At 46.1% G+C, this 21829-nt stretch overlaps 5 protein-coding genes across 7 annotated transcripts in view; 2 read left to right on the plus strand and 3 right to left on the minus strand.

The window, feature by feature from the left end:
• On the plus strand, window positions 1-4618 carry nle1 (notchless homolog 1 (Drosophila)). Its single transcript, XM_085936074.1, has 13 exons — window positions 1-108; window positions 357-526; window positions 592-812; window positions 898-977; window positions 1045-1121; window positions 1195-1292; window positions 1480-1672; window positions 1744-1879; window positions 1961-2007; window positions 2092-2294; window positions 2369-2528; window positions 2673-2743; window positions 2818-4618. The coding sequence occupies exons 2-13, from the start codon at window positions 392-394 to the stop codon at window positions 2828-2830; spliced, it is 1434 nt and encodes a 477-aa protein (XP_085792200.1). The 5' UTR covers window positions 1-108; window positions 357-391; the 3' UTR covers window positions 2831-4618.
• Window positions 3313-6462, minus strand: slc25a1a (solute carrier family 25 member 1a). 2 transcript variants are annotated; one of them, XM_085936076.1, is made up of 9 exons: window positions 6258-6462; window positions 5719-5826; window positions 5544-5643; window positions 5188-5326; window positions 5039-5123; window positions 4874-4978; window positions 4628-4743; window positions 4493-4566; window positions 3313-4422 (listed from the first exon to the last, which is right to left on the minus strand). In XM_085936076.1, the coding sequence occupies exons 1-9, from the start codon at window positions 6394-6396 to the stop codon at window positions 4308-4310; spliced, it is 981 nt and encodes a 326-aa protein (XP_085792202.1). In that variant the 5' UTR covers window positions 6397-6462; the 3' UTR covers window positions 3313-4307. The 2 variants fall into 2 exon arrangements, with proteins under 2 accessions (XP_085792202.1, XP_085792201.1); XM_085936075.1 differs by having other exon boundaries at window positions 6219-6462.
• The window catches only part of tmigd1 (transmembrane and immunoglobulin domain containing 1), a 25513-nt gene continuing 8520 nt past the window's right edge, over window positions 4837-21829 (plus strand). The window contains exons 1-4 of one of the 2 annotated variants that reach the window (XM_085936077.1): window positions 4837-7125; window positions 7296-7414; window positions 7937-8049; window positions 10113-10204. The gene's annotated coding sequence lies outside the window, so the exon portion shown is untranslated. The remainder of the gene's footprint in view (window positions 7126-7295; window positions 7415-7936; window positions 8050-10112; window positions 10205-21829) is intronic. The other variant, XM_085936078.1, reaches the window with a different exon arrangement.
• Window positions 6753-8073, minus strand: LOC147043090 (uncharacterized). Its single transcript, XM_085936079.1, has 5 exons — window positions 7912-8073; window positions 7621-7738; window positions 7308-7378; window positions 6977-7228; window positions 6753-6838 (listed from the first exon to the last, which is right to left on the minus strand). Exons 1-5 carry the CDS (start codon window positions 8071-8073, stop codon window positions 6794-6796), a joined length of 648 nt encoding a protein of 215 aa, XP_085792205.1. The 3' UTR covers window positions 6753-6793.
• On the minus strand, window positions 12102-14551 carry LOC147043091 (uncharacterized). The gene is made up of 2 exons (XM_085936324.1): window positions 14429-14551; window positions 12102-13954 (listed from the first exon to the last, which is right to left on the minus strand). The coding sequence occupies exon 2, from the start codon at window positions 13923-13925 to the stop codon at window positions 12102-12104; it is 1824 nt and encodes a 607-aa protein (XP_085792450.1). The 5' UTR covers window positions 13926-13954; window positions 14429-14551.

A 21829-nucleotide genomic window follows, 5' to 3' on the forward strand; every position in this document is an offset into this window, starting at 1 on the left:
ATGAGCCCCCGGGGCCAGGCACGGGCACTATGTGACCGTCTCCCCCTTTCCCAACATCTTTGTACGTATACACACGTGTGGACTTAACACATCGCTTTCTCGTGAAAGGTAATTTTTTATGGCATTTCGACGCTTAAGCTACTTTATACGAGCTCTGATCGAGTTGTGTGAGCTATTGTTGATTGAGTGTTGCTGTAATTGCCGTTTTTACGACTAATTACGAGGTTCAAAACACTCTGGCTCACAACTAGCTACCCGAGCTAGGCTAGCGCTAGCTGGCTTTTTAATGTTGTCAGCCAGAGCTTTGACTGATAATAAGAACTTATGAAATGTATTTTGTTTGGGGGTTTTTCCAGCAAAGGGGGACATTTTGCTCAGACGGCGTTTGACGATGGGTGAGAACGTGGAGCGGCTCCTGATTCAGTTTCAGGACGAGAGTGGGCAGATACTGGGCTCCTCCTTTGACGTACCTCTCGACATCACACAGGAGAAACTGCAGCTGGTCTGCAATGCTTTGCTGCAGAAGGTACACAAGTTACACACACATGAATGAGTAGACTTTATTCAACATGTCAATGTTGTCCTTTTCAGGAGGAGCCGGTGCCGCTGGCGTTCTTCGCTCGTGGTGACACTGAGATCGTATCCAGCCTGGGCGCCTGCATTAAGAATCTGGGATGGGAGACGGAACAGGTGCTGCCGGTACTGTACCAGCCCCAAGCCGTGTTCCGGGTGCGAGCCGTCACCCGCTGCACCAGCACGCTGCAGGGGCACACCGAAGCCGTCATCTCCACTGCTTTCAGTCCCACCGGCAAGTGAGTGGGAGAGCCTTGTTTTATATGTGCTGCTTTGACTTGTGTTTCTCCAGAGTTTTATGTCATGTCAATTGTTTGTTTTCAGATATTTGGCCAGCGGTTCCGGTGACACCACTGTGCGCTTTTGGGACTTGATGACAGAGACGCCGCATTACACTGCCAAAGGTACACTCGCCGTGCTGCACCTCTTAGCTAAAATGTTAGTGCAGGATGCTAACTTCTTTTGGACTAGGTCACTCACATTGGGTTCTGAGCATCGCCTGGTCGCCTGATGGCAAGAAGCTTGCGTCAGGGTGCAAAAACAGTCAGGTGAGTTGGCAAAACACGCACCCGTGCACTTGCACATCTTGTCACAGATGTATATTTTAAATTCCTTTTATAGATCTTTCTGTGGGATCCAGTGACAGGCACACAAATGGGGAAGACCCTGACTGGACACAGCAAGTGGATCACTTGGCTTTGCTGGGAACCACTTCACCTGTAAGTGTCGCTAGTATCTCTTTATCCTGAAAATTGACACGGAATCCTTGAATCCACCTTGAAAATGTCCTTTTTGTATTTAAGAATAGTGACCCTTAAATCTAAATAGGTCGTCCTAGGAAAGCTGTAGCTGTCCCAATACTTTTGCTTGCACCTCAATCACTGAACTGTCTTTTGTTTTTGCCAGCAACGCCGAGTGCCGCTACCTAGCGAGCAGCTCCAAAGACGGCTCGGTGCGCATCTGGGATGTGGTGCTGGGACGCTGTGACAAGATCCTGACGGGCCACACGCAGTCGGTCACTTGCGTCAAGTGGGGCGGCGACGGGCTGCTATACACGTCGTCGCAGGACCGGACCGTTAAAGTGTGGCGGGCCAAAGATGTAAGTCCCGTCGGCCAGCTGTTGTGGGTAAAAGCCATTGTGAACAAGCCTCTTGTTTTTTTGTCTTTTAGGGCGTCCAGTGCAGGACGCTGCAGGGCCACGCCCACTGGGTCAACACGCTAGCTCTCAGCACCGACTACGTGCTAAGGACCGGCGCCTTTGAACCGGCCGACGCCACTGTCAACCCACAGGACCTCACAGGATCATGTAAGAAGATAAACTGTCTTTTTGCTCTTCATCACAAAAAGTGTGGGGCCGTCTTAATTCTAATACATCATCTTCTTCTAGTGGAGGAACTAAAGGACAAAGCCTTGCAGAGATACAACAATGTTCGGGTATGTTTTTTGTTGTTGTTGTCTTTCTAAATTTAAGTCTATACTTTAAGAAAAAAAAGACATATCTGACTGCGGCTCCCACAGGGTTCCAACCCGGAACGCTTGGTGTCAGGCTCGGACGACTTCACTTTGTTCCTGTGGAATCCCGCTGAGGAGAAGAAGCCTCTCGCCCGAATGACGGGCCACAGCGCCCTGGTCAACGAGGTGCTCTTCTCCCCGGACACCCGCCTGCTCGCCTCGGCTTCCTTCGACAAGTCCGTGAAAATCTGGGACGGTCGCACCGGGAAGTAAGTAGTACCGCTGTTAACGACACTGCGGCGCTGTCCACCAAGCTCAACGGCGTGGCACATCTTCACGGCAGGTACTTGATGTCCCTCCGTGGCCACGTGGGCTCCGTGTATCAGGTGGCGTGGTCAGCCGACAGCCGGCTGCTGGTGAGCGGCAGCAGCGACAGCACGCTCAAAGTGTGGGACGTCAAGAGCGGGAAGCTCAACATGGATCTTCCGGGACACGCCGATGAGGTGAGGCGACATTTGCAAAGGGAAGTCCTTCATCCTTTAGATTGTAAAATGTGGTTTTCGCGTCTTATTTTAATTTTAAATCAATAATACACAGTCTGCTGTTTGTATGCATACTGGATGTGTTGACTTTTTGCTTTCATGCAGGTATTCGCTGTGGATTGGAGTCCCGACGGACAACGAGTGGCCAGCGGCGGCAAAGACAAATGCCTCAGAATGTACGTCAAAATACCCGCAAACCTTTTCTATCTATTTAATTCACCCACCCTGACTTATTTCTGTGTCTTTACAGATGGAGAAGGTAGCCAAAATGGCCGCTACCCCCCCTTTACCTTCCTTTCAAGAGATCTGAGAGCTGGAGTAAAGGTGCTTTCCAGTCATCTTTAAAAAAAAAAACCAAAAAAAAAAAAACGTTGTCATGGCAACTCGCCGACACAAACAAGGTCAGAATATAAGGACTTGGATGATATGTGTCGGTGACAGTTGGGGGACTGCTTATGATTCCCCCCACGGCCTCAGCGTTTAATCTCCTTTGTTAAAGCCTCAACCTGCAGATCTCAGAACTGCAATCGATTCACACGCACATGACCCCCCCCCCAATAACTCCCTCTCATAAACGTACATCATAGATTTTCCATTTAACACAGCAATGTTTATTACACCATTAAAACCTCCATTTAATACCTGATGTCATTTAACAGTCAAAACATTAAACAGTCACACACACACGAATGGGAGTAACGTTCTCATGCAAAACAGGGCTCATGATTTTAGTTTGGCAAATTAAAAAAAGGGAGGGACTCTGAAGGCATCCTCTCGATTGTGTGCGTGATCGACCCCCCCCCCCTACCAAGAATAAAAAATTGTTCATTAAACTTGATAGAAAAGAACATGAAGGAAACATGAAAACACGAACGATAAGAACCGAGGACTGGGCAGCGGTTAAAAAGATCCTCGTACCATGTTTGTTTTTACAAATTCTGGATTTTGCTCTCAAATTGACCGCTTCAAACAAAAAGGCTGACCGCCTTGAATTTCTGTTTTCGAAACGTTGTGTTGTAATAGCGCAACAAGCATTAGTAATGAATAAAACAGACAGAATTAGCATGTGGCTAATATACAAATCGACCCCGCCATAATAACGGTTGATGAAAAATAAAAAGTGATATCTCAAAGTTATCTGTGCCGTCTTCTTCGAATAATGCTTAACAGGAGTTGCGTGTGAAAGTGTTAGCACTGACCAAGATAGACTTAGCATGTGACGAATGGAAAAAAAATTATGCCCCCCTCTATAAAAGCAGCGTGTGATGTGAAAATGATATGTGCTGGCTTCTAGGTTTTAGCTTCACGTGTACTTCTACAACCATAACATGAAATGAAAAAAATTGATAATTCCCCACCCAAAAAAGCAGCATGAATCAACTTAGTGATCCCAAAAAGTGACAAAAAACAGATCTTAATCATGTTGGTAACAAAGGACTTTTTTTTTTTCCAAAACCAAAAAGCAGTGTGCTCACCAACATCCGCCAAACAGAATAAATAATAGAAATTAAAAACCCCATGTGGACCAAAGCATTGAGGCTGTCAAATAAATGAATTGCCCCGCCTCCTTAGTTTTTCCCAGTCCCAGCGTCTCAAAACGTATTGGTTGCTTTTTATGTCTTTGTTCAACCTTCATTGCAGTATTTCAGTGCTGGAAAATATTCCTAAAGCAACATGTGGAAATGTCTGGTTGAGTGGTTTCCAGAAGGCTTTGCCAATCTTCTTCTAGGTGAGTCCTGCCTACTGGGTTTTCCACACGTTGTTGAGCAACTTGACCACCTCCTCATAGATGACAAAGACTATGGCCACATCCAAGCACACGCGGCCCAGCCGAGGAACGGTCCCTTTGTAGAACCTTTTGGGATGGAACAGGAAGACCATTGTTATGCTAGTAGCTAGTCAAGGATTGGACAGAAGTAACTCACGCTTGCGGTCCTTCCTGTTTGAGGATCTGGAAAGCACAGTCCACTGTGTTCTTGTAGCGATGGGCGTCCAGACCCTTTAAAAACGTTGTCTTAAGAAACTTTTTCCAAGGTTTAACAACAAATGTGTCAACTAACCTGCATTCTGGTCTTGACCACATCCAGAGGTGTGTTGCCAAAAACGCTGGCGGCCCCCGCCGTGGCACCAAACATGGCTGTGACGATTGGGTGCAATTCCTTTCTGGGATCGTCACCTTAAATTAGGGCCGACCAAACTATCAGTTACGTGCAAGAACAGCAGCTTTCTGATCGATTGGCTCATTCTTGAGTCGGGGAATATCGATAGTTGTCAGATCTTGGGACTACTTGAGTGCGGATTCTTACCTTTGTACCAATTACGTAATGCGTTCATTACGTAAAACCGGATGGCCTGATTGGTTCCCTGCTTGAGCACGGTTGCTGTCAGACCTTGATATGTCCCCCGGACCCCTAAAGGGAAAAGCAGATGAAGCTAATAGCCGTCATAAGGGCTTGTCTTGGAAGTCTTACCTTGCTCTCTGATGATCTCGCTGACACCGTGAAAGAAACCCCGGTACCGAGGCCTCATCGAACACTGGTCGTGAATCAGCTTCACCTGCAGTGAGGTCCAAACAAGTCATATGAATGTCCCCATCACCAACCCCGGCCCACCCTTTCACCTTGAGCGTCTCCATGGGACACACGATGAGGATAGCCTCGGCTATTCCCGCACCCAAGCCGCACAGGAGGCTCCGTGTGTTGTCCAGTCTGCCCGTAGCATCTCGCATCGGGTTGCTGAGGATCTCGAAGGTGCCGAATCTGCAGGGGGATGGCGAGTCAGTGAGTGGATTAACTCGAGATCTGCACTTGATCCTTTTGTGTTTACACTGCACAGGTTAAGTCAAACCATGACGGGATCAGGCTCCATGTGCTTCAGTTCATGATGGTTTGCTTGGACGCACGGAGCGTAAAAACCGATCCCAATTAGCTTTGTCTTGCCTCGGGGAAAATCTATCACTTGGAACAGAAATCAAACCTGACTGCCGACTTGGGGATGGAGCCGTAGAGCAGCGAGCTGAGCCCTCGGTACAGGCCTCTGAGACCGTGATCCTGCACAGTTAGCTTCACGCAGTCACCTGCCAACAACGGGGGACACTTAAGTCAAGCCCAGACAGGAAGTGGACAGATGGTTTCATCCTGGCGTGACCGACCGATGCCCCGGTAGCGTGGCGGGTTGGCTCGTTCGTCCAGCTGCAGTTGAGTCTTGACGTACTCCGTCGGGAAGGTGATACAAATCTCAATTCCGCCTGCGATCCCACCTGAGGAAATGGGCACACCTTAGATGACTTAAAAATGGTGTTTCTCTTATTGGTCAGGTTAAAGGTCATAATCGCACGGCTTTCAATTGGTCTGACACTATGGAATGGGAGAATTATTGATTGTCTGATTTATTAGGGCACCGGTACCTCCGTCAATATGGATTAAAAAAAAAAAAAAGTACATTACTGCAAATGATTTGGTAGATCCCTGTTTATGAAACTACTAGCATAGAAGCAGACAGACGTTTTGCTTCATGAGCATCACAGTCTGCTGGATTGCCTTTGTGACCCAGTTTGCCTTTAATAGGCGCCGGCTCTGCAGTCATTGCAATCGGATCAAATGAGCGTTTAAAGAGGAAGAAGGAAAAAAAAAAAAAAAAAAAACAGCGGACCTGCTAGGATAGCCTTCCCAGGATGCGTTATCTTCCTACCCCCTACCGCCGCCGCCGCCAGACTCCTCCTGGCCGTGTATGAGTGCTTCAGGGCCATCGGAGGCGAGAGCGTCGAGCCGGGCAAAGCTCTCCGTAGACGGCTGTTCTCGCAAGGGAGAGGGGGCTTATCGAGCGGCATGCTGGTGGATAGAAGGGTTTCGCTGCAATGACAACAAGAAGATAAGCTGCGAGGGTGTGCCCAAGATGTATGGTGGGAGGGTGGTGCTGATGTTAGTATGCAAGGCAGTGGGTCAACCGAGCGGATCATCTCATTGGCTGGGGGTAGTGTAGGTTGGTCATGTGATCTAGTGCCGTCTCGCTGGACCAATAAGATGGAGGATACTGATGTGTGTGTGTGTGTGTTTTTTTTAACGATGCTCATAAACTAAAATTGCTTACTCTATGCCGTTATGTTTTATTTACCTTTTGTTATTCACCTAAACATGTCATATAAAAAAAGACCAACACAGTGAAATCAAAAGTTTTTTTTTTTTCCTTTATTATTAGCATGGTCATTGGTACTGTATGGCAAAATTCTATTTTTTGGGGTTGCGCAGTCCGTCAAACTGGAGACACTTTGTCTGCAAGGAAAAGCAGAACATGAAATCAACTGCAGTGTTTTTACTTGTGCAATCCCCCCCCCCACGCACACACACAAATTATATAATATGACGTGTGTCTTTGTGGGTGGGGGCGTCGTATGTGTGCTTTTCAATAACCTCGTGCCAGGTGAGCGTGTCAGCCGGCAGTGCTAGGTGGCAGTGGGGGCACGCTCGCTGCGTCTGCTGCTGCTCATCATCATCTTTTCCATCGGGAGTTCCCCTGAGCCCGCAACTGGGCCCCTCGCTGCCCCATAGGGGACGACACGGTGCGTGCGAGGAGCAGGCCACCCCGAAGTGGGGGCGTGGGTCCGTCTGGTAGTTCATCTTTTGGCCACCAGACGGCAGCAGAGACAAAGAATCCGAATCCTGCTGTAATATTAAAGAAATATCTTAGTCATCATGACTAAAATTCCAATTTTTTTTTCTTTTTAAACAGACGTTTGATAACCTGAGAAGCTCCAGGTTGATACCCTGGGTCAAGAGACCTGAGACAGTACCAGCATGATTCCGACGGGCCATCTGAACCAAAGTAGCCATGAAAATGGGAATGAAATGGTAAGTATTGTTCACCTTACAACAAAATTGAGCACTTCAATTGATGGAAAGTTATTATTCCAGCATCGGTCCATTTCTTTTAACCCACCAGTTTTAAAAGTGCATCATAAAAAAATGCATATAATAACAAGCAGGAAATAATGATAAAACGGTTTCATTCTTTTCATTCACTTATGTCATTACAAAAATGATAGTTTGTGTTTTACCATCCGTATTGGAGGGATGTGATGACAGCGCGGGTGTCAGCTCTACTTCTATCGGTGGGGGGCACAGTGGGGGGGCATCACTCTGCATGTCATCTTGTGAGCTCTCGGGGTTGATGACCTGTAAACAACTTGAATTTATTCAAATGCCCCAAAGAAATAATTAAATCAATTTGAGGGAATGTAATGAGCAATATTTTTTTCAATGCATATTTTTCTCATGCAGCAACTTTTTAATTCCATTCTACATTTTCATGTTTGTAAACTAGTTTTTATTTTCCCAACAGAACAAACCTTAACCTCTGTCTCCCCATCACAGGCGTTGTTTTGAAGACGTCCTCCGCCCCCATTTTCCACTTCCACTGTTTTACCTGAGAACTTTTCACACCTGTCGTCCTCTTCACCGACTCTACTCAAATCGGTCCCGCTGAGGTGAGATACAGTCATCAAATCCATCCTCCTCTTGCAAAATGTCCCACTAGAATGCTAGGTGGGCTCAACTTTCTTTCTCCCTGCGCCCGACAGTGTGAAACGGAAACTACAGGTTGTTCAATATTTAATGCTAGCGAATGGCTCACAACAAGCTCCATGTAAAGACTCACAGAGGGGTCGAGGCTCGGGTGTCCTCCCGCTTGGGAGGTAAACAATCAGGACGTGGGTCATCCCGAGACATCATTTTCACGTCTTTTAATGTTTTCTGCAACCATTCTATAATGTAAAAGTGGGCACTTATTTGATAGGATACACAAATGAAGAGCAGGATAAGAAAAACAAACACAACGTGACCCGCAATTCTTGTACTTGTCCACCAGATGGCGCTTAAACATAAAAACACAAACTATAAAATGGTTCCTGATCGACTTCAAGGTAGACAACGTGCTCGCGATCAGTGAAAATCCGCGTATCATTGGAAGCCACACGTGCATTGGATTTTTTTTTCTTCTTTTTAATCCGGTTTACATGCTACCCACAAAACACACCAATCTCTGCTTCCATTAACTGTGACGTCACGGCCCATGCACGAGCCACAAGAATTGGACTGCATGAGTAACAAATATACTAAAATATAGTGTACGTGAACATTTTATATTTCAGGCAAAAGTACATTTACTGGTTTAACACAGAAAAATAAAAACATTTTCCAACCCTATATGCTATTTAAAGCGTGTCGGCGACAGGGCCATTTCGTGCACGCCACCAGCATCATTTACCACTGCCAAAGTCAAAAATCTGTCCTACTGACCTCAAGCGCCCCACCCCCCCACCCCCCAAAACCTCCATGCACACACGCCTTTTTTTTGTCTGCACTTTGATGCGGTGAGGCAGCCATTTGCAAGGCACAATCACCTAAATTACACAGCGAGCCAATTGCTGCTTTCAGGGTCATTGTGCAGAACTGGAACGTGTGTGTCTGTCTGTCTGTTTGTCCTCTAAGTGCACGGCAGGTAGGTAGTAATTGGAGTGACCAGCCCCCCTTTTCCTATATATATATGTGTGTGTGTGTGTGTGCGTTTGGTGGGAGGAGGACGACGGCGAGAACATAAGTGGTGATGACTCACCGCCAGTCTATTGTGCCAGCAGTGCAGCAGCGAGAGTGCTTTTCGCCCTGTTCGCCTTCCTTTGCTCTTTTTTTTTTTTTCCCAACAAGAAATTGCGAGATGAGAGGATGAAAAGGGGATGGGGGGGGGGAAACTGGGGTAGCGGTGAAATAATAGGCAATGAACGAAGGTGGCGCGTAAGGGGGGGGGGGAAGACAGATGAGAGACAAAAGGCAAAGCAAGATGAAGGCCTCCTTCACTGCTCTTAATGGTCGCTGAGAGCTGCCTTGATGAGGCCTAATATGTCCAAATAGCAAGAAAAAAAAAAAATAAAGAGATGTTTGATGTTATTTTTTTTCCCCCCTTCTCTTATCCGAAGTAGCCACCACACAAAACCTGGCAAAGCAACCGGACCAGTTGAAAATTGGGAATTTGATACAAATAGCAGACACAACATTGGGCAGCTTTAACAGAAGAATTTGACATTTAAAATGGTCATCAAAACATTATTTGTACATCGGTCGGCAGACATAATATCTGCATGCTACCGATGCTCCCTCCCTTCGTCTTTGCCCGAGGCAATCTTAAAATCTTTTTGTCATTTCCTCAGCGCTTGTACTATACGCCGGCGTCAGCGTGTTAAGGCGTCGGCGCTGCGGCGATAAGACCCGAGAAAGTCAAAGTTAAGGAATTCTTTTTTTTTTTTTATTGAATTAGAGCTCTTTAAGCGCCAAGGATTTCACGCCCGGGTATTGTGGCAGCGGACATTTTTTAGATAAGAAACAATGCCGTATCAACACAAGGGGAGGTCTGTCGGGGTTACGCGCTGGTCGTCCACAAACGATTCATTTTATTTCATGTGATTTGTTTTAATTTTTTAAATGTGCTTTAATTTTTGACGATACCAAGTCATTCAACAGCAACAAAACCCGACTATATGACAATTTTCTGTTAAAGGTTGGGCAAATTTCCGGGTGGTCCGCAGCCCTGTGTCCCACCGGAAAAGATCCGCCCCTGCATCATGTTGACCGCCACAAGAGAAATATGAGGTAAGATGACATTTTGTTTATGATCTTTTTCTTTTTTTTTTGTCTAGTAAATGTTATTTGTGTGCCCCCGGGCCGTAGTTTGGACAACCCTGCCATACACAATACAACCAACACTGTTCACTTTTATAAATCTTCATTATTTTACATTTTGAAAAATCCCTTTATGAGTGTGCACATGTTTTTTTTACCCCAGCATGAATCATTTCCATTATTTCGAGAGATGAAAAATTGAAATGAGTTGAATCCCAACACACAAAACGCGTGTGTGCGTATCTGTGCACTTTTTCTGGTGTTTGTGTATGCGTCTGTATTTTTTTTTTTTCCTAGAATTGTGTGCGTGTGTCACGTTGACATGAAAATGACTCATTTTAGTGTGACAGCGTCGCAATGTCGAGGTTGCAAGTCGGTGCAATGTCCTTTAAAGTAATGTGTGTGCACAAACGCGTGTGTGAAGATGGATGACTCATGCGCCAATCACAAATCAATCACCACCTCTTTCCTTCCTTTTTACCTTTTTGCTCCCATCCGCGCGCTGCCCGATATCCACCAAAACCACCAAATTCCAAGACAGCCAGAAGCCATGAAAAAAAATCACCTTTAATAAAATAATTGCTTTTATTTATGATTTTTTTTTTTTTTTTTTTAAGGATAGTATAGCAAAACTAGTGGTCATCATCGTCATGCTGTTCTGTACACATTGCACGGGCATGTTTTTATTTCACACTGTACATGTTACAATGCTAACGGTGACATCAATCACAAACACTCGTTCACACAGATGGCGTCAGCAGGTCTTCCTCCTTCTTGTTTTTTTTTTTTTTTTTAATTGTTAATGTTCACAGTTTTAATGAGAGAAGACAGCCATCTTGAATTCTCCACACTGTTTTATTTTTTTTTTCCACATTTTTTTGTCCTTTTTTCAAAGATGCAAGTAGAAAGACGTGCATGTTGTTGTTGTTTGTTTTCTTTTTCTTAAATAGCACAATCCCTGACACTTCCCCCACCCCACCGCAAACTCGTCATTGAATTTCTTCAGGAAATGAACAAAAGCGATTGGTCCCCCCCACACTGGTGGCGGCGGACTTCAAGTATATATATATATTTTTTAAACAAAATTAAAGTGATGAACGGGCCCTCGTGCCAATTTACACATGGTTAACCCACAAAATGATCAAACTTTTTTTTTTTCCAATGCATGATGTCAATTAGATATTACCCCTTTAAACAATTTATTTTGCCAGAATTCATTTCAAATCCCTTATAACAACGCAAAGATTCCACGAGGGCCCTAAAGATTATGGATACAATCAACAACAACAACAGAAATTATATGAATCATGCTAAAAAAGATGACATAAAATTGCATCCAATCGGATGGCAAGAATGATGGCGAAACCTCGGCCCACCAGATCTGGAAGTGTTTTGTGCTTTGTGGGGACCGCGGGGCTTCGGGATGAGACTAGTGAGTGTAAGGCAAAAATTCAGGGGGTAAAAAAAAAAAAAGGCACCTGCACACGTCTGATACAACCAAAAGCTTGTCTGATTTTTTTGTTTGTTTTGGGAGTGTGTGTGTGTGTGTGTGTGTGTGTGTCTGTGTGTGTGATGTAACATACAAAGACATGTTGTAAACATGGTTCAAGTGACGCTGTGTGTTGTAGAAAACCTGAATGGAGACGGACGTACTCCGCCCTGTGTTCACAATGTAAACATGGCGAAGTGCAGGGTAAGCCCCTCCCAGCCCCATTCATCTGACCGAACCTTTTCGACAACATCAAAAAAATTATGGATTAGAACAAACTGGAATCTCATTCCCGGACCATCCAAATAATACATTTTAGCCTTACGATAACACCGCCCCCACCCTGGGCTTCAAATCCCCCCCCCCAAAACCAGTCATTCAGTACATTCTGCGCTTCATGTAGATCCTCTCAATAAAGTTCTCCAGCTCCTCCTCACTGTCCATCTGAGGCACCAGGCCGTCTTCCTCGTAGTCGTCGTCCCGGGTTGTGGCCGGCTGGTAGTAAAAGGGGGGCCGCCTGCCCCTCCGGGGCGGGGCCAGGGGTTTCGGGGGCGGCAGGGGCTGGTAGGTCCGTGGGTGGGGCAGGATATAGTTAGAGATGTACGGGGTGTCGGGCAAGCGAGGCGCCGGCCTCTGCCTCCAGCCCTGCCCCCGGTTCTTGCCCTGGCCCCTGTGCCTACGTCGCGGACCTTGCGGATCAAGGTCCTGGGTGTTGAAGGTCTGGTCCCGGGCGGAAGGGGGCTTGCCGTAGTATTGCGGCTTGGGGTAAGGGAAGTAGACAGGGTAGTACGCCCGATATGGCTTCTGGTAGTACGGGTAGGAAGGGAAGGCCAGGAACTGTTTCTGGGGTTTGTACCAATAGTCGATGGGGCTCTGAGGCTGGTACCACAAGTCCTGTTTGCGCGACTTGCCTTTGTCCTTCTGCCACTTCTTCATGGACTTGTAGGAGGCCTTGTAGGGGGCCTTGTAGGGGGCTTTCTTGGGGTTTTTGGAGGCCGTGTAGTGGTAGATGGGCGGCGAGGCCAGTGGGGGGGGCACCAGGGGCCTAAAGCGGGGCACCACGGGTAAGGCGGCAACCGCAGGGAGCTGCTGCTGTAGTTCTTTCCGCTTCTTCTTCTTCTCCTCCACGTCGCTGATGATCTCGATGACGTCGTCAGCCGGCAGGTGCAGCTTGCTGCTGATCTCGATGAGACGATCGATCATCTGTTGGTCCAGGTCGTCCTCGTCCTGGACGGGGAGGAGGACTTCCTCGGAGCGCTTGTCCTCGGCAGCGTTGCTGCTTTTCTGCCGCGGTTTGAGGAAGGCCTGCTGCTTGCGGCCCATGTACTGGAGCAGCATGTCGGAGGCCACGTCGGCCAAACGCTGCTCCTCCTCGCGGGCTCGCTCGGCTTCCTCCTGCTGCCTGAGTACCTCCAGCTTCTCAGCCTGGGCCCTGGCTTCCTCCTCCATCCGGCTCAGGCTCTCATCCTCCTCCTCCACCTCCTCCTCCAGCTCTCCGCCCTCGTCCTCAAAGTCATCCATGAAGTTACCGCCATTGATGGGGCCGGCCTGGGCGGCGGAATTCTCCTGCCAGTGGAGCTTCTTTCCAGCTCGGGCCAACTGTGTGTTGTACGCCTTGTAGCCCTTCAGGGGTGGCAGAATCTCATTGTCTTGGAGGCCCAAATCAATATTCTGGAAGTAGCCGCGGATTTTGCGCTGCAGGGAGCCGTCGTCCCCCTGGGGGGCGGAAGCCAGGAAACTATCAACTGGTGTTTTCTCCGGGAGGTCCTCAGATGACTGCCCGTGACCTCGCTCCTCCTCAAAGTCTTGGATAACCTCATCAGCCGCGGACTGCCTCCTTATTTCATTGACGTCCACCAAGCTGGAGGACGCCTCCTGTCTCTCGTCCCCCTCCTGTCTTTCGTCACCCTCCAAGTCCAGAGCCTGTAGGAGGACCGCCAGCACCCGCGCCGGGTCCGATCCCAGCTCCGGACGTTCGTCCCAGTCCCGCGACGCATTGTTGCCTCCGCCGTCGTCGCCCCGGGGCGGCAAAACAACCACCGTCTCCTCATCTTTCTCCGCCGCCCCGCCCTCTGCCGTCCCTCTGTCCTCGGGTTCGGCCCATGCGGGGGCAGCGTTGGTGGCCAGCCACAGAGTGACGGTGAGGAGGACCAATAGGATGAGGCGGGCTGAGGGAGGGGGGTGATGACTGGTCATGACCATGCAGGGCAGGCAGGAGGGAGGTGACGCACCTGTGAGGGGGGGGGGGGTACAACATGCAAGCCAGAACAGTTAGACTTCAAATACAAATATTAACCCCCCCCCCCCCCCCCCCCAATAAAATCCTCTGAATTGAAGTGACAGAACGTGTGGAAAAAAATAGACTCTCACGAATATGAATCACACTTATTCCAAAATCCTTTGCGCATGTCACAATGAGGAAATGATTGAAATGTTTTGAAGTGCACCGTCGTTTCTTAACCGAGCCCACACAAAAATGGCCACAATTTCTCTTTCTTTTTTGATGACGTGAAGATTCGCTACTCTTACATTGGGACGGTTTAAATCAACATTTTTTTTCAGACAATTTTGACGCACAGAATTGGCGCAACGCATTGCCATTTTTCTCCCCCTCCCCCCCCAACGCAACATTTTGCATCTAGTACCACCACGTACAAATTATACTTGTATTTTTCAAACCATTCGCAACAAAATGCGGCTCTCACCTCCTCCTCTCGTGAGCCAACAAAGCCAGGAGGGGGTCGTGCGCTCCAGCCATCTTTTTTTATTGGCGCGCACAATTTGTCACGAAGAAAAAAGAAACATGTATTTGGAAAAAAAAAACGAAAGAATATATAATCCTACAAAGGTCCCGTGAGTAAAAGCGACGGCGTGGAAGTCATGCGTGGTAAAAAGCTGCAAGGCACGCTTGAGTTACTTAGACCCCCCCCCCTCCCCACGTACACCCACCCTCCTCTTCCTCCTCCCAAGCAAATAGCAAATTATCTGGATGGTCCATTTGAAGCCCCCCGCCCACTGCAATCACCCTCTTTGCAGGAAGAGTGTGGGCGCTGTCATAAAAAAAAGCTTTTGTCCTTTTTTTTTTTGTAGCGTGGGCACGTCCCCCCACGACTCAGTTTGCGTGTTGTGGCGGAATGCACGCGAGCCCCAAATGTTTATCCGCTCCACACGACATTCAGCACATTTATTTTTTTTATTTTATTTATCTATTTATTTTGCGTTTGCCTTTTGGTAATTCGTAATATAATTTTCTGTAACAAAACACGTTACAGAGGTTTCTGTAACAAAACACGTTACGTCCCCCCCATTGTCCCGTCTCTCCACGTCATCAATGCACAATAATTGAATTCAAATTGAAGTTTAAAAATAAATTCACTGGCTTGTTCCAAATAGACCGATTTAATTGACTAAATGTCGCCGTTGTGGAGTTTGAAAAAACGTAACGAAAACAAATGCGCGTTGTTCAATTTGTGTAAAAAAAAAAACAACAACAACAAATCAATTTGGCGCAATATGGCACGTGCCAATGCGGGTTAAAAGGGGGATAATGACAGATTTCGTTTGGTTATTATTCGTATTGCATTATTATACTACATAAGAAAACGTGAGTTGCAATGGATTATTTGTAAAGGTATTTTTTTCTCCTCTCAAATAAAATACGAATAAGAGATAAAACGCGCAATTGCCATTACAATACCACAAAATGATGAATGAATGAAGAAATGGATGAATGAATTTTCTCACCTACCTGGGGTCCCACTATAGTGGGGTGGTGGGGGTGGGGGGGCTAGCGATGAGGAGGGGAGTAAAAAAAAAAAAAGTCAAAGTAAAGCTCCAAAAATTAATCTCATCAAGACTGGGGAGAATTTAAAATCTTCTCTTTCTTCTCAGCCTGCGCGCGACATTTAAGAATATTCAGATAAAAATATTACTCTTGAAAAAACTAATCAAAACTGCTTTTTTGTCATTTTAAGCCGTGCAGCTAATGTATTGTAGTGGATGTTTTCAGCACCACGGCCAGCGCAACTTTATTGTATATACCCTCCGTGGAACCACGTGACTACATCACCGACCCCCCCTCCCTCCCCACATTCACCCCCCCCCCCCCCTCCATACGCCACCCCCAGCTGCAGGCTGTGCTGACGTCACGTCCATTGATAAGAACGTTGGTGTGGAGATGGCACCAACGCCCCCACATGCCCCCCCCCCTCCCACCCTCCTCCCTTCCACTCCCCTTCCCTCCAGCATGAATGAAGGGAAATGGCATGAATGAAATATTCCTCAATGAAGAGAGAGAGTGAGTGAGTGAGAGATGGAGCAGCCATTTTGCACGACTTCTTCAATCTTCCGCTGCACCAGGGGAAAATTAGACGGTGGGGGTGTTGGGAAGGGGGGGGGGCGACCTTGTTAACGAGCTATCAATTAGTGCTGCTTTGTGTGTGTGCGTGTGGATGCTCGGTTAAAGTGCACTTTAACAGCGTTGTGCTTTTTTGCCATCTCCTTCAATTGTTGGTTGAAATATTTCCATTGGTTGATTGGTGATTTCTGACTGCCCTTGAAGGCAGCACGGGAATTTAGGTTGCTTAGCTATAGATGGAAGAATGGAAAATCAGTTATAGATGTAACGCTTTGGGAATGTTCCCGAAGGCAACACTAGATGGATGGTTAGAAAATCATTTGGGAGAGAGGAAAGCTATGATTTCTGATTGGCCATGAAGGCAACACATGACTTTAAGTAGATATTTAGCTTGGTAGATAGGCTGACTGAGGGTGTACTCACTTGTGCAAGATACATGATTTAAAGTTTGAAATTGATTTATCTTGGACTCACTTTTTGTACGTCACAAAAAACTATATTTGAACAGGGGTGTGTAGACTTGTTCTAAAAATATCCACTGCAGACAGCCTTTTTTTTTTGGACTGAACTCATCAGTTGTGCAGGACCGCAAACTGTCCACGAAAGACTGCCATTTATTCTGCTTGTATTTCATCTATTTTTTCCCCCCCAGTCCAATTATATACGTCACTGTAATTAGTATTGATTCACCCATGAGAGTCATCCAAGCGTACGTCAACAGGTGAGAGAAGGCAAGTGGTCTGTTCTCACTGATATGATTGACAAACATTATGACGCTCGCCGACGCCATTTTGTTTTCCTTCTGGCTTGTGCTGTGAGATGAATTCAATCGGATTTTTCATATATTTCACAAGGTGGGGAATACCGACCTTTTATAATCTTGTAGTCGGGCGAAGTGCAAGACGGTTTTGATGCACAAAGGCTGAATCGAGCAAAGTGGAGAGGCTGAGTCATTTCAAGAGTGCACCGAGATGCTAGCAAATATGTTTTTATGCTCTGGTTTCTGTTTTGTCAAGCCACAGATAGATGAACATGAAAGATGGTGCAGCTCTGCGTGCAAAGTGATGATTTCAGACTGCCATTGAAGGCATCGTTCAATGAATGGATAAATAGATACGTACATAACTTTGGATGAATGGATGGATTCAGTTCGCAGGTGTCACTTGTGTGAGGAAAATAAGATTGGAGTCTGTTCCTGAAGGCACCACTCAACAATGGACAGTTACCAACACAGACATTTGCGTGAGAAAAGCTCTCATTTCAAACAGCCCCTAAGGCATCACGTGACAACCTCTGCTTGATTAGATTGCATTGCGAGGGAGGGGGCGGAGGATGGGGGGGGCATCGTTATTTGCGTGCCGAAATGCTTGATGACGGCGCCGATGATGACAGCGGCACTGGAGGTGTGCCGCAGGGCAGATGTTGGCTAATATCACGGCCTTGGCATTATCAACTGCCACTCTGCATTAGCCGCCCCTTTGCGCAACGACCACCCCCCCCACTCCCCCCCGGCCCCCGCCAGCAAACCTGACTCACACTCGACCACTGCACAACACCTCGGCGCCTTTTGTCTCTCGCTCTAAAACAAAAATGTAATATTTGCCAAAGATCTGGAAATGAAAACGAAGGGAACACTTGAACGTTTCTCTGAAGGTCTCTCAAGGTATTGGATAATGACCTCGTAAAAATGGCCGCCAAAAGGTTCCTCATTCTCTCTCTGTGGCCGTCTGTGGTCGGAGTTAATTAAACGGAACAAAAGGCCATTGACGCGGTGCCTCGCAGGAGCTTGGCTCACGTTTAATCGACGAAAAGTTTCTCTGCAAAGTTTGGAGTTCGACTCAAGAAGGACGCGCCATGTGCATGCCAGGCCACTAGTTGGCAGTGTTGTCACTGCCTTTTTTTTTTTTAAAGATTTGCATTTTTTCTACTGACAACAAATAAGCTTTGAAGATTTTGAGGCATTTTGACTTCCCATATTTTCAGCATATAAAAATCGCAAGTATCTGTTAAAAAAAGGTGTCATGAATAAGTCGCTCTTTTTCAAAAGTTGCATTTTTGAGAGAAATTCAAAATCCAAGAACTACAGTGCTTGGACTTGTAGTTAGAAAAACCATATTTGCAAATATTCATGTTTGTGGTGATCTCGCTAACTAGTGGCCTGGCATGCACATTACAACTAGTTTTTTGTTTGTTTGTAGTTCTGCATAAATACCCGTAACTCACGCGAGAGTTTTCTCTGCTGTTTTACTGAGATAATTGAGACTGTGGCCAAAGAGCCTTTTTGTTCCCTTTAATCACCTTCTTTTGTGCTGACGTAGGAGGAGATGCTTTGAGAATGATGAACCTGCACGCTGGCGTGGCTGTCTTTTACTTTCTTTTTTGTTTTTGTTTTTCTCTGCGCTAATGCAGCTGCCGGGAGCACAACACCTTCAAGTGATAAAGTGCAGCCGAGCGATTAGCATACGCTTTTCCCACCCACGCCGCCGCGCTCCGCCAAGGCTGGAAATGGACGAGTAATTGCGTTGTAAGGTTCCCGCAACACAATGGACCCCCGGGAAGGTGGCACCGTGTGCGGGGACCTGTGTGCCCACGCTCTAATCTTCCACCACGTTGCACCCTTTTAATCAGAAGAATATCCATAATAGTTCACACTGTGTTCCATTGTTGCCCCCAGACCCTTCTGGAATTAACAGTCTCATTTTTACTATGCCAAAGCAACAGGTGGCGCTATATATTAGCGCTGCGAATGAGTCGTAATTGGTTCGACATTGGATATCGTGAGTCTTCTATAAACGTGTGCGTGAAATGAAATTCTAAGAAATCCCGTTGTATTGGTACACTCGGCTGACTTGTGTGTGTGTGGGCAGCGTGGAATCGATTCTCAGAAAGAAGCACGTAAACAACACCTGTATGTACCTGGAATTCGTTTACTGATAAACCTTCTTCAGCATTTAGCGGTGGCTAATGTGTTGAGCAAATGGTCCACTTGAAAGGTGCACGGAGAGTGCGAGGTGTCAGCAATGTGCTGCTTTATAGACTGTGAGCGGCTCGTAATGAAAAATCCACAGTGCGTCAAACATAATGAACACCCATCCATAAGGCCGTCAAAGCCATCCAAGAATGGCCATCCATCGCCACCCATCCAAATTATTTTCCCCTTATTCTCCATTACAAAGAAAGAGGAGTAGGACGAGGGGCGCCGGGAGGGTGTCGACGGGGTGGAGGGGTGGTCATGAATGATGGCCACGGTCCCGGGGCGGCCGGCAAATTTGAGGTTGATGAGGCGTTTCATACGGGCAGCGCAAAGACATCAGCGCACGCCATCAATCTCCGCGCCTCGCGTCAGTAAACACGCATCCAACGCCAAGGCGGGATCGGCAGTAGCAGGCCTCGGACCCGTTTATAGAAGCTAGAATGGCCACCCGGCGTACTCGGTTGTTTTTCAACTTCCTGGTGGTTTTAGAGCAACTCTCGGGTTAAGTTTTGCTTCAAAATAGATGCATATGTTGTTTTGGTGTCATTTCTTGGGTTGTTTGTATACTTTTGGGTTTAACCATACCGCCACCTAATGGACTGGAGTAGAAATCCAACTCAAATGTACTTTTTTTTTTCTTACTTTGTTTTTCAAATTTACAATGGACTTTTTTTACTTTTACTAACAGCAAAAGTTGTTTGCGAAAATCTGTTTTCTCTCTTCTGACAAGAATTTGGTATGCTAAGCTATGCTGCTTTTGTATGCATTTATTACTGCTTCAGCTGCAAAATTGAATACATACCACAAGCCATTTATTTCCATGCCAGCAAGGCAATATTTTTTCTTCTACCCTTTGGAAGAACAAGAATAATAGGTTTTTAAAAACAGAAGTTTGAGGGGGGAAATCTTTTTTTACCATTTCATTTTAAAAGCATTTAATACATATGAATTTGAGACGCGGCGCTTGTTATTGTCAGCCCGAGGTTGACAAGCAGCTTTTAACAATCTGCTCCAGTGTGGAGAGGACAAAAATAGCTGCAGCACAGCAAATGACATAAAACAGATAACCGCTCATAATGTCATCATGACCTTTGCAAAAAATAAATGCTGCTCTTACAAAGTTGATACGGAAAATTTTCAATTTCGCAATATGTTTATGAGTGTGATAGCTAAATTCAATTCATTTCATGGATTCATTTGGAATGTAATTGAAAATATAATCAAGTCAACAATTCAGTACATTTACAAAAGTACAGAAAATAATTTAATCACGCAAAACAATTACCTAGACAAGTACATTACATTTAATTAAATTGCATTGAAAATAATGATATAAAAATAGACACAAATATATAAAATAAAGGGACATTTTGTTGAATTAAAAAGCATACCATTTTATTCATTTCCATCTATATTAAATTGTACTTGTGTTAAAGTTTAATGAAATATAATAAACACAATACTGCATCAAGTGCACTACGTACAGAGAAATTTCAAATACATGGAAGCATATAAATGACATTGTATTGAATTCAATCTATCAAGTCACATGAAATCAAATGAATTTTATTCAAGCAAATAAAATAAAATTTCAAGTTTCCATTGCTCCGCTCTTGTTGCTACCTAATATGGCGGAACATTGTGTGAAAGGACCTACGGTATGAACCCGCCTGTGATGTGGAGGCCATATACACACACACACACACACACACACACACACACACACACACACACACACACACACACACACACACACACACACACACACACACACCTATAGATCTACAATCCATAGTAGTCGATAATATAGCTTGGAGAGCCCGAGGCGAGAGAGCCGAGCAAGTCCTGATGAAAAGTGTTATCGGTTATCAGCGCCGCAGCCCGACTGGCAGGGAAGTCATTTGGAACGCCCTAATGTGCCCGTGTGACTCATTGACAACATCTACAGCGACAAACAATCTCACATCCTGTGTGTGTGTGTGTGTGTTACAAATTCTTCCCGTAAGAAACAATGTGAATAAATTGAATCCATTGACGATGAATTTGTTGCTAGGTGCTTCTCAATGCCCTAAAATGGCCGCTTCAAACCAAAATGGCTGACTTCCTTTTCCATTTCAAGGATTTGGCAGGTTTTGGAGGGCCGATGAGCAGCATAACTGTTTTCTTAATCCATCTATGAAGCTAACGTGCTTTTATAATTGTTTTTGTCGACATTAGAGTCGATTAACAGTATACCCCCTTTCATTTTTTTTTTTGTCTTCGATGAAAATAACGTGTTTCGGTAGGCTCCGAAACAGACGCTGAGTTCAAGCTGACCTTGTAGGAAAAGCTTGTATGGCTTCAGCTCTTTTCAAGTCGATAGCGCACGGGGGGAATTTTCCCATTTCCTTTATCTGTGACTCGGCGAGGCGCTCGGGCAGCCGCCGGTGTGTTTGTCGTATGTAAGTGGTCGTTCTAAACGCGCCTCTTGTCTCCGCTATCATTTTCACGCATACCCCTCCTTCCCCATTTCTTCTCCCTTCTGCCGCCGTCCGCTCATTCTCATTTGCCTTCCTATCACACCAGCGTGTATTCCATTTCCAACGTGCTTATCGCACGTCTGCTGCCAGGCAGCAGAAGCTTCGGCGCCATTTCTAATAATTTGACCCTCTCACATATCACTCAAACCGGAAATTTCGCTGGTCACCGACCTCATTTAAACTTTCTGCGTTTGTTGAGGAATGAGTGAGCAAGATTTAGTGCTGAACAGTTCTGAAAAAAGTTATAGAATTGCTT

The sequence above is a fragment of the Syngnathus leptorhynchus genome, chromosome 17, assembly GCF_054491065.1.
Source record: "Syngnathus leptorhynchus isolate UIUO chromosome 17, UIUO_Slep, whole genome shotgun sequence".
In the NCBI taxonomy this organism is placed as follows: domain Eukaryota; kingdom Metazoa; phylum Chordata; class Actinopteri; order Syngnathiformes; family Syngnathidae; genus Syngnathus; species Syngnathus leptorhynchus.

What these genes read in the sequence shown, in the direction of transcription:
- LOC147043091 (XM_085936324.1), bottom strand. Translation starts at nt 13,925, where the DNA reads ATGGTCATGACCAGTCATCACCCCCCTCCCTCAGCCCGCCTCATCCTA.
- LOC147043090 (XM_085936079.1), bottom strand. Translation starts at nt 8,073, where the DNA reads ATGGATTTGATGACTGTATCTCACCTCAGCGGGACCGATTTGAGTAGA. An exon ending in ATGGGGAGACAGAGGTTAAG is followed by an intron (nt 7,739 to 7,911) that starts GTTTGTTCTGTT and finishes AGTTGTTTACAG; the next exon opens with GTCATCAACCCCGAGAGCTC. An exon ending in ATCAACCTGGAGCTTCTCAG is followed by an intron (nt 7,229 to 7,307) that starts GTTATCAAACGT and finishes TTAATATTACAG; the next exon opens with CAGGATTCGGATTCTTTGTC.
- slc25a1a (XM_085936075.1), bottom strand. Translation starts at nt 6,396, where the DNA reads ATGCCGCTCGATAAGCCCCCTCTCCCTTGCGAGAACAGCCGTCTACGG. An exon ending in TGGGAAGGCTATCCTAGCAG is followed by an intron (nt 5,827 to 6,218) that starts GTCCGCTGTTTT and finishes CCATTTCCTCAG; the next exon opens with GTGGGATCGCAGGCGGAATT. An exon ending in CGAGATCATCAGAGAGCAAG is followed by an intron (nt 4,979 to 5,038) that starts GTAAGACTTCCA and finishes TTTTCCCTTTAG; the next exon opens with GGGTCCGGGGGACATATCAA.
- nle1 (XM_085936074.1), top strand. Translation starts at nt 392, where the DNA reads ATGGGTGAGAACGTGGAGCGGCTCCTGATTCAGTTTCAGGACGAGAGT. An exon ending in GCTTTCAGTCCCACCGGCAA is followed by an intron (nt 813 to 897) that starts GTGAGTGGGAGA and finishes GTTTGTTTTCAG; the next exon opens with ATATTTGGCCAGCGGTTCCG. An exon ending in TGCTGGGAACCACTTCACCT is followed by an intron (nt 1,293 to 1,479) that starts GTAAGTGTCGCT and finishes TGTTTTTGCCAG; the next exon opens with CAACGCCGAGTGCCGCTACC.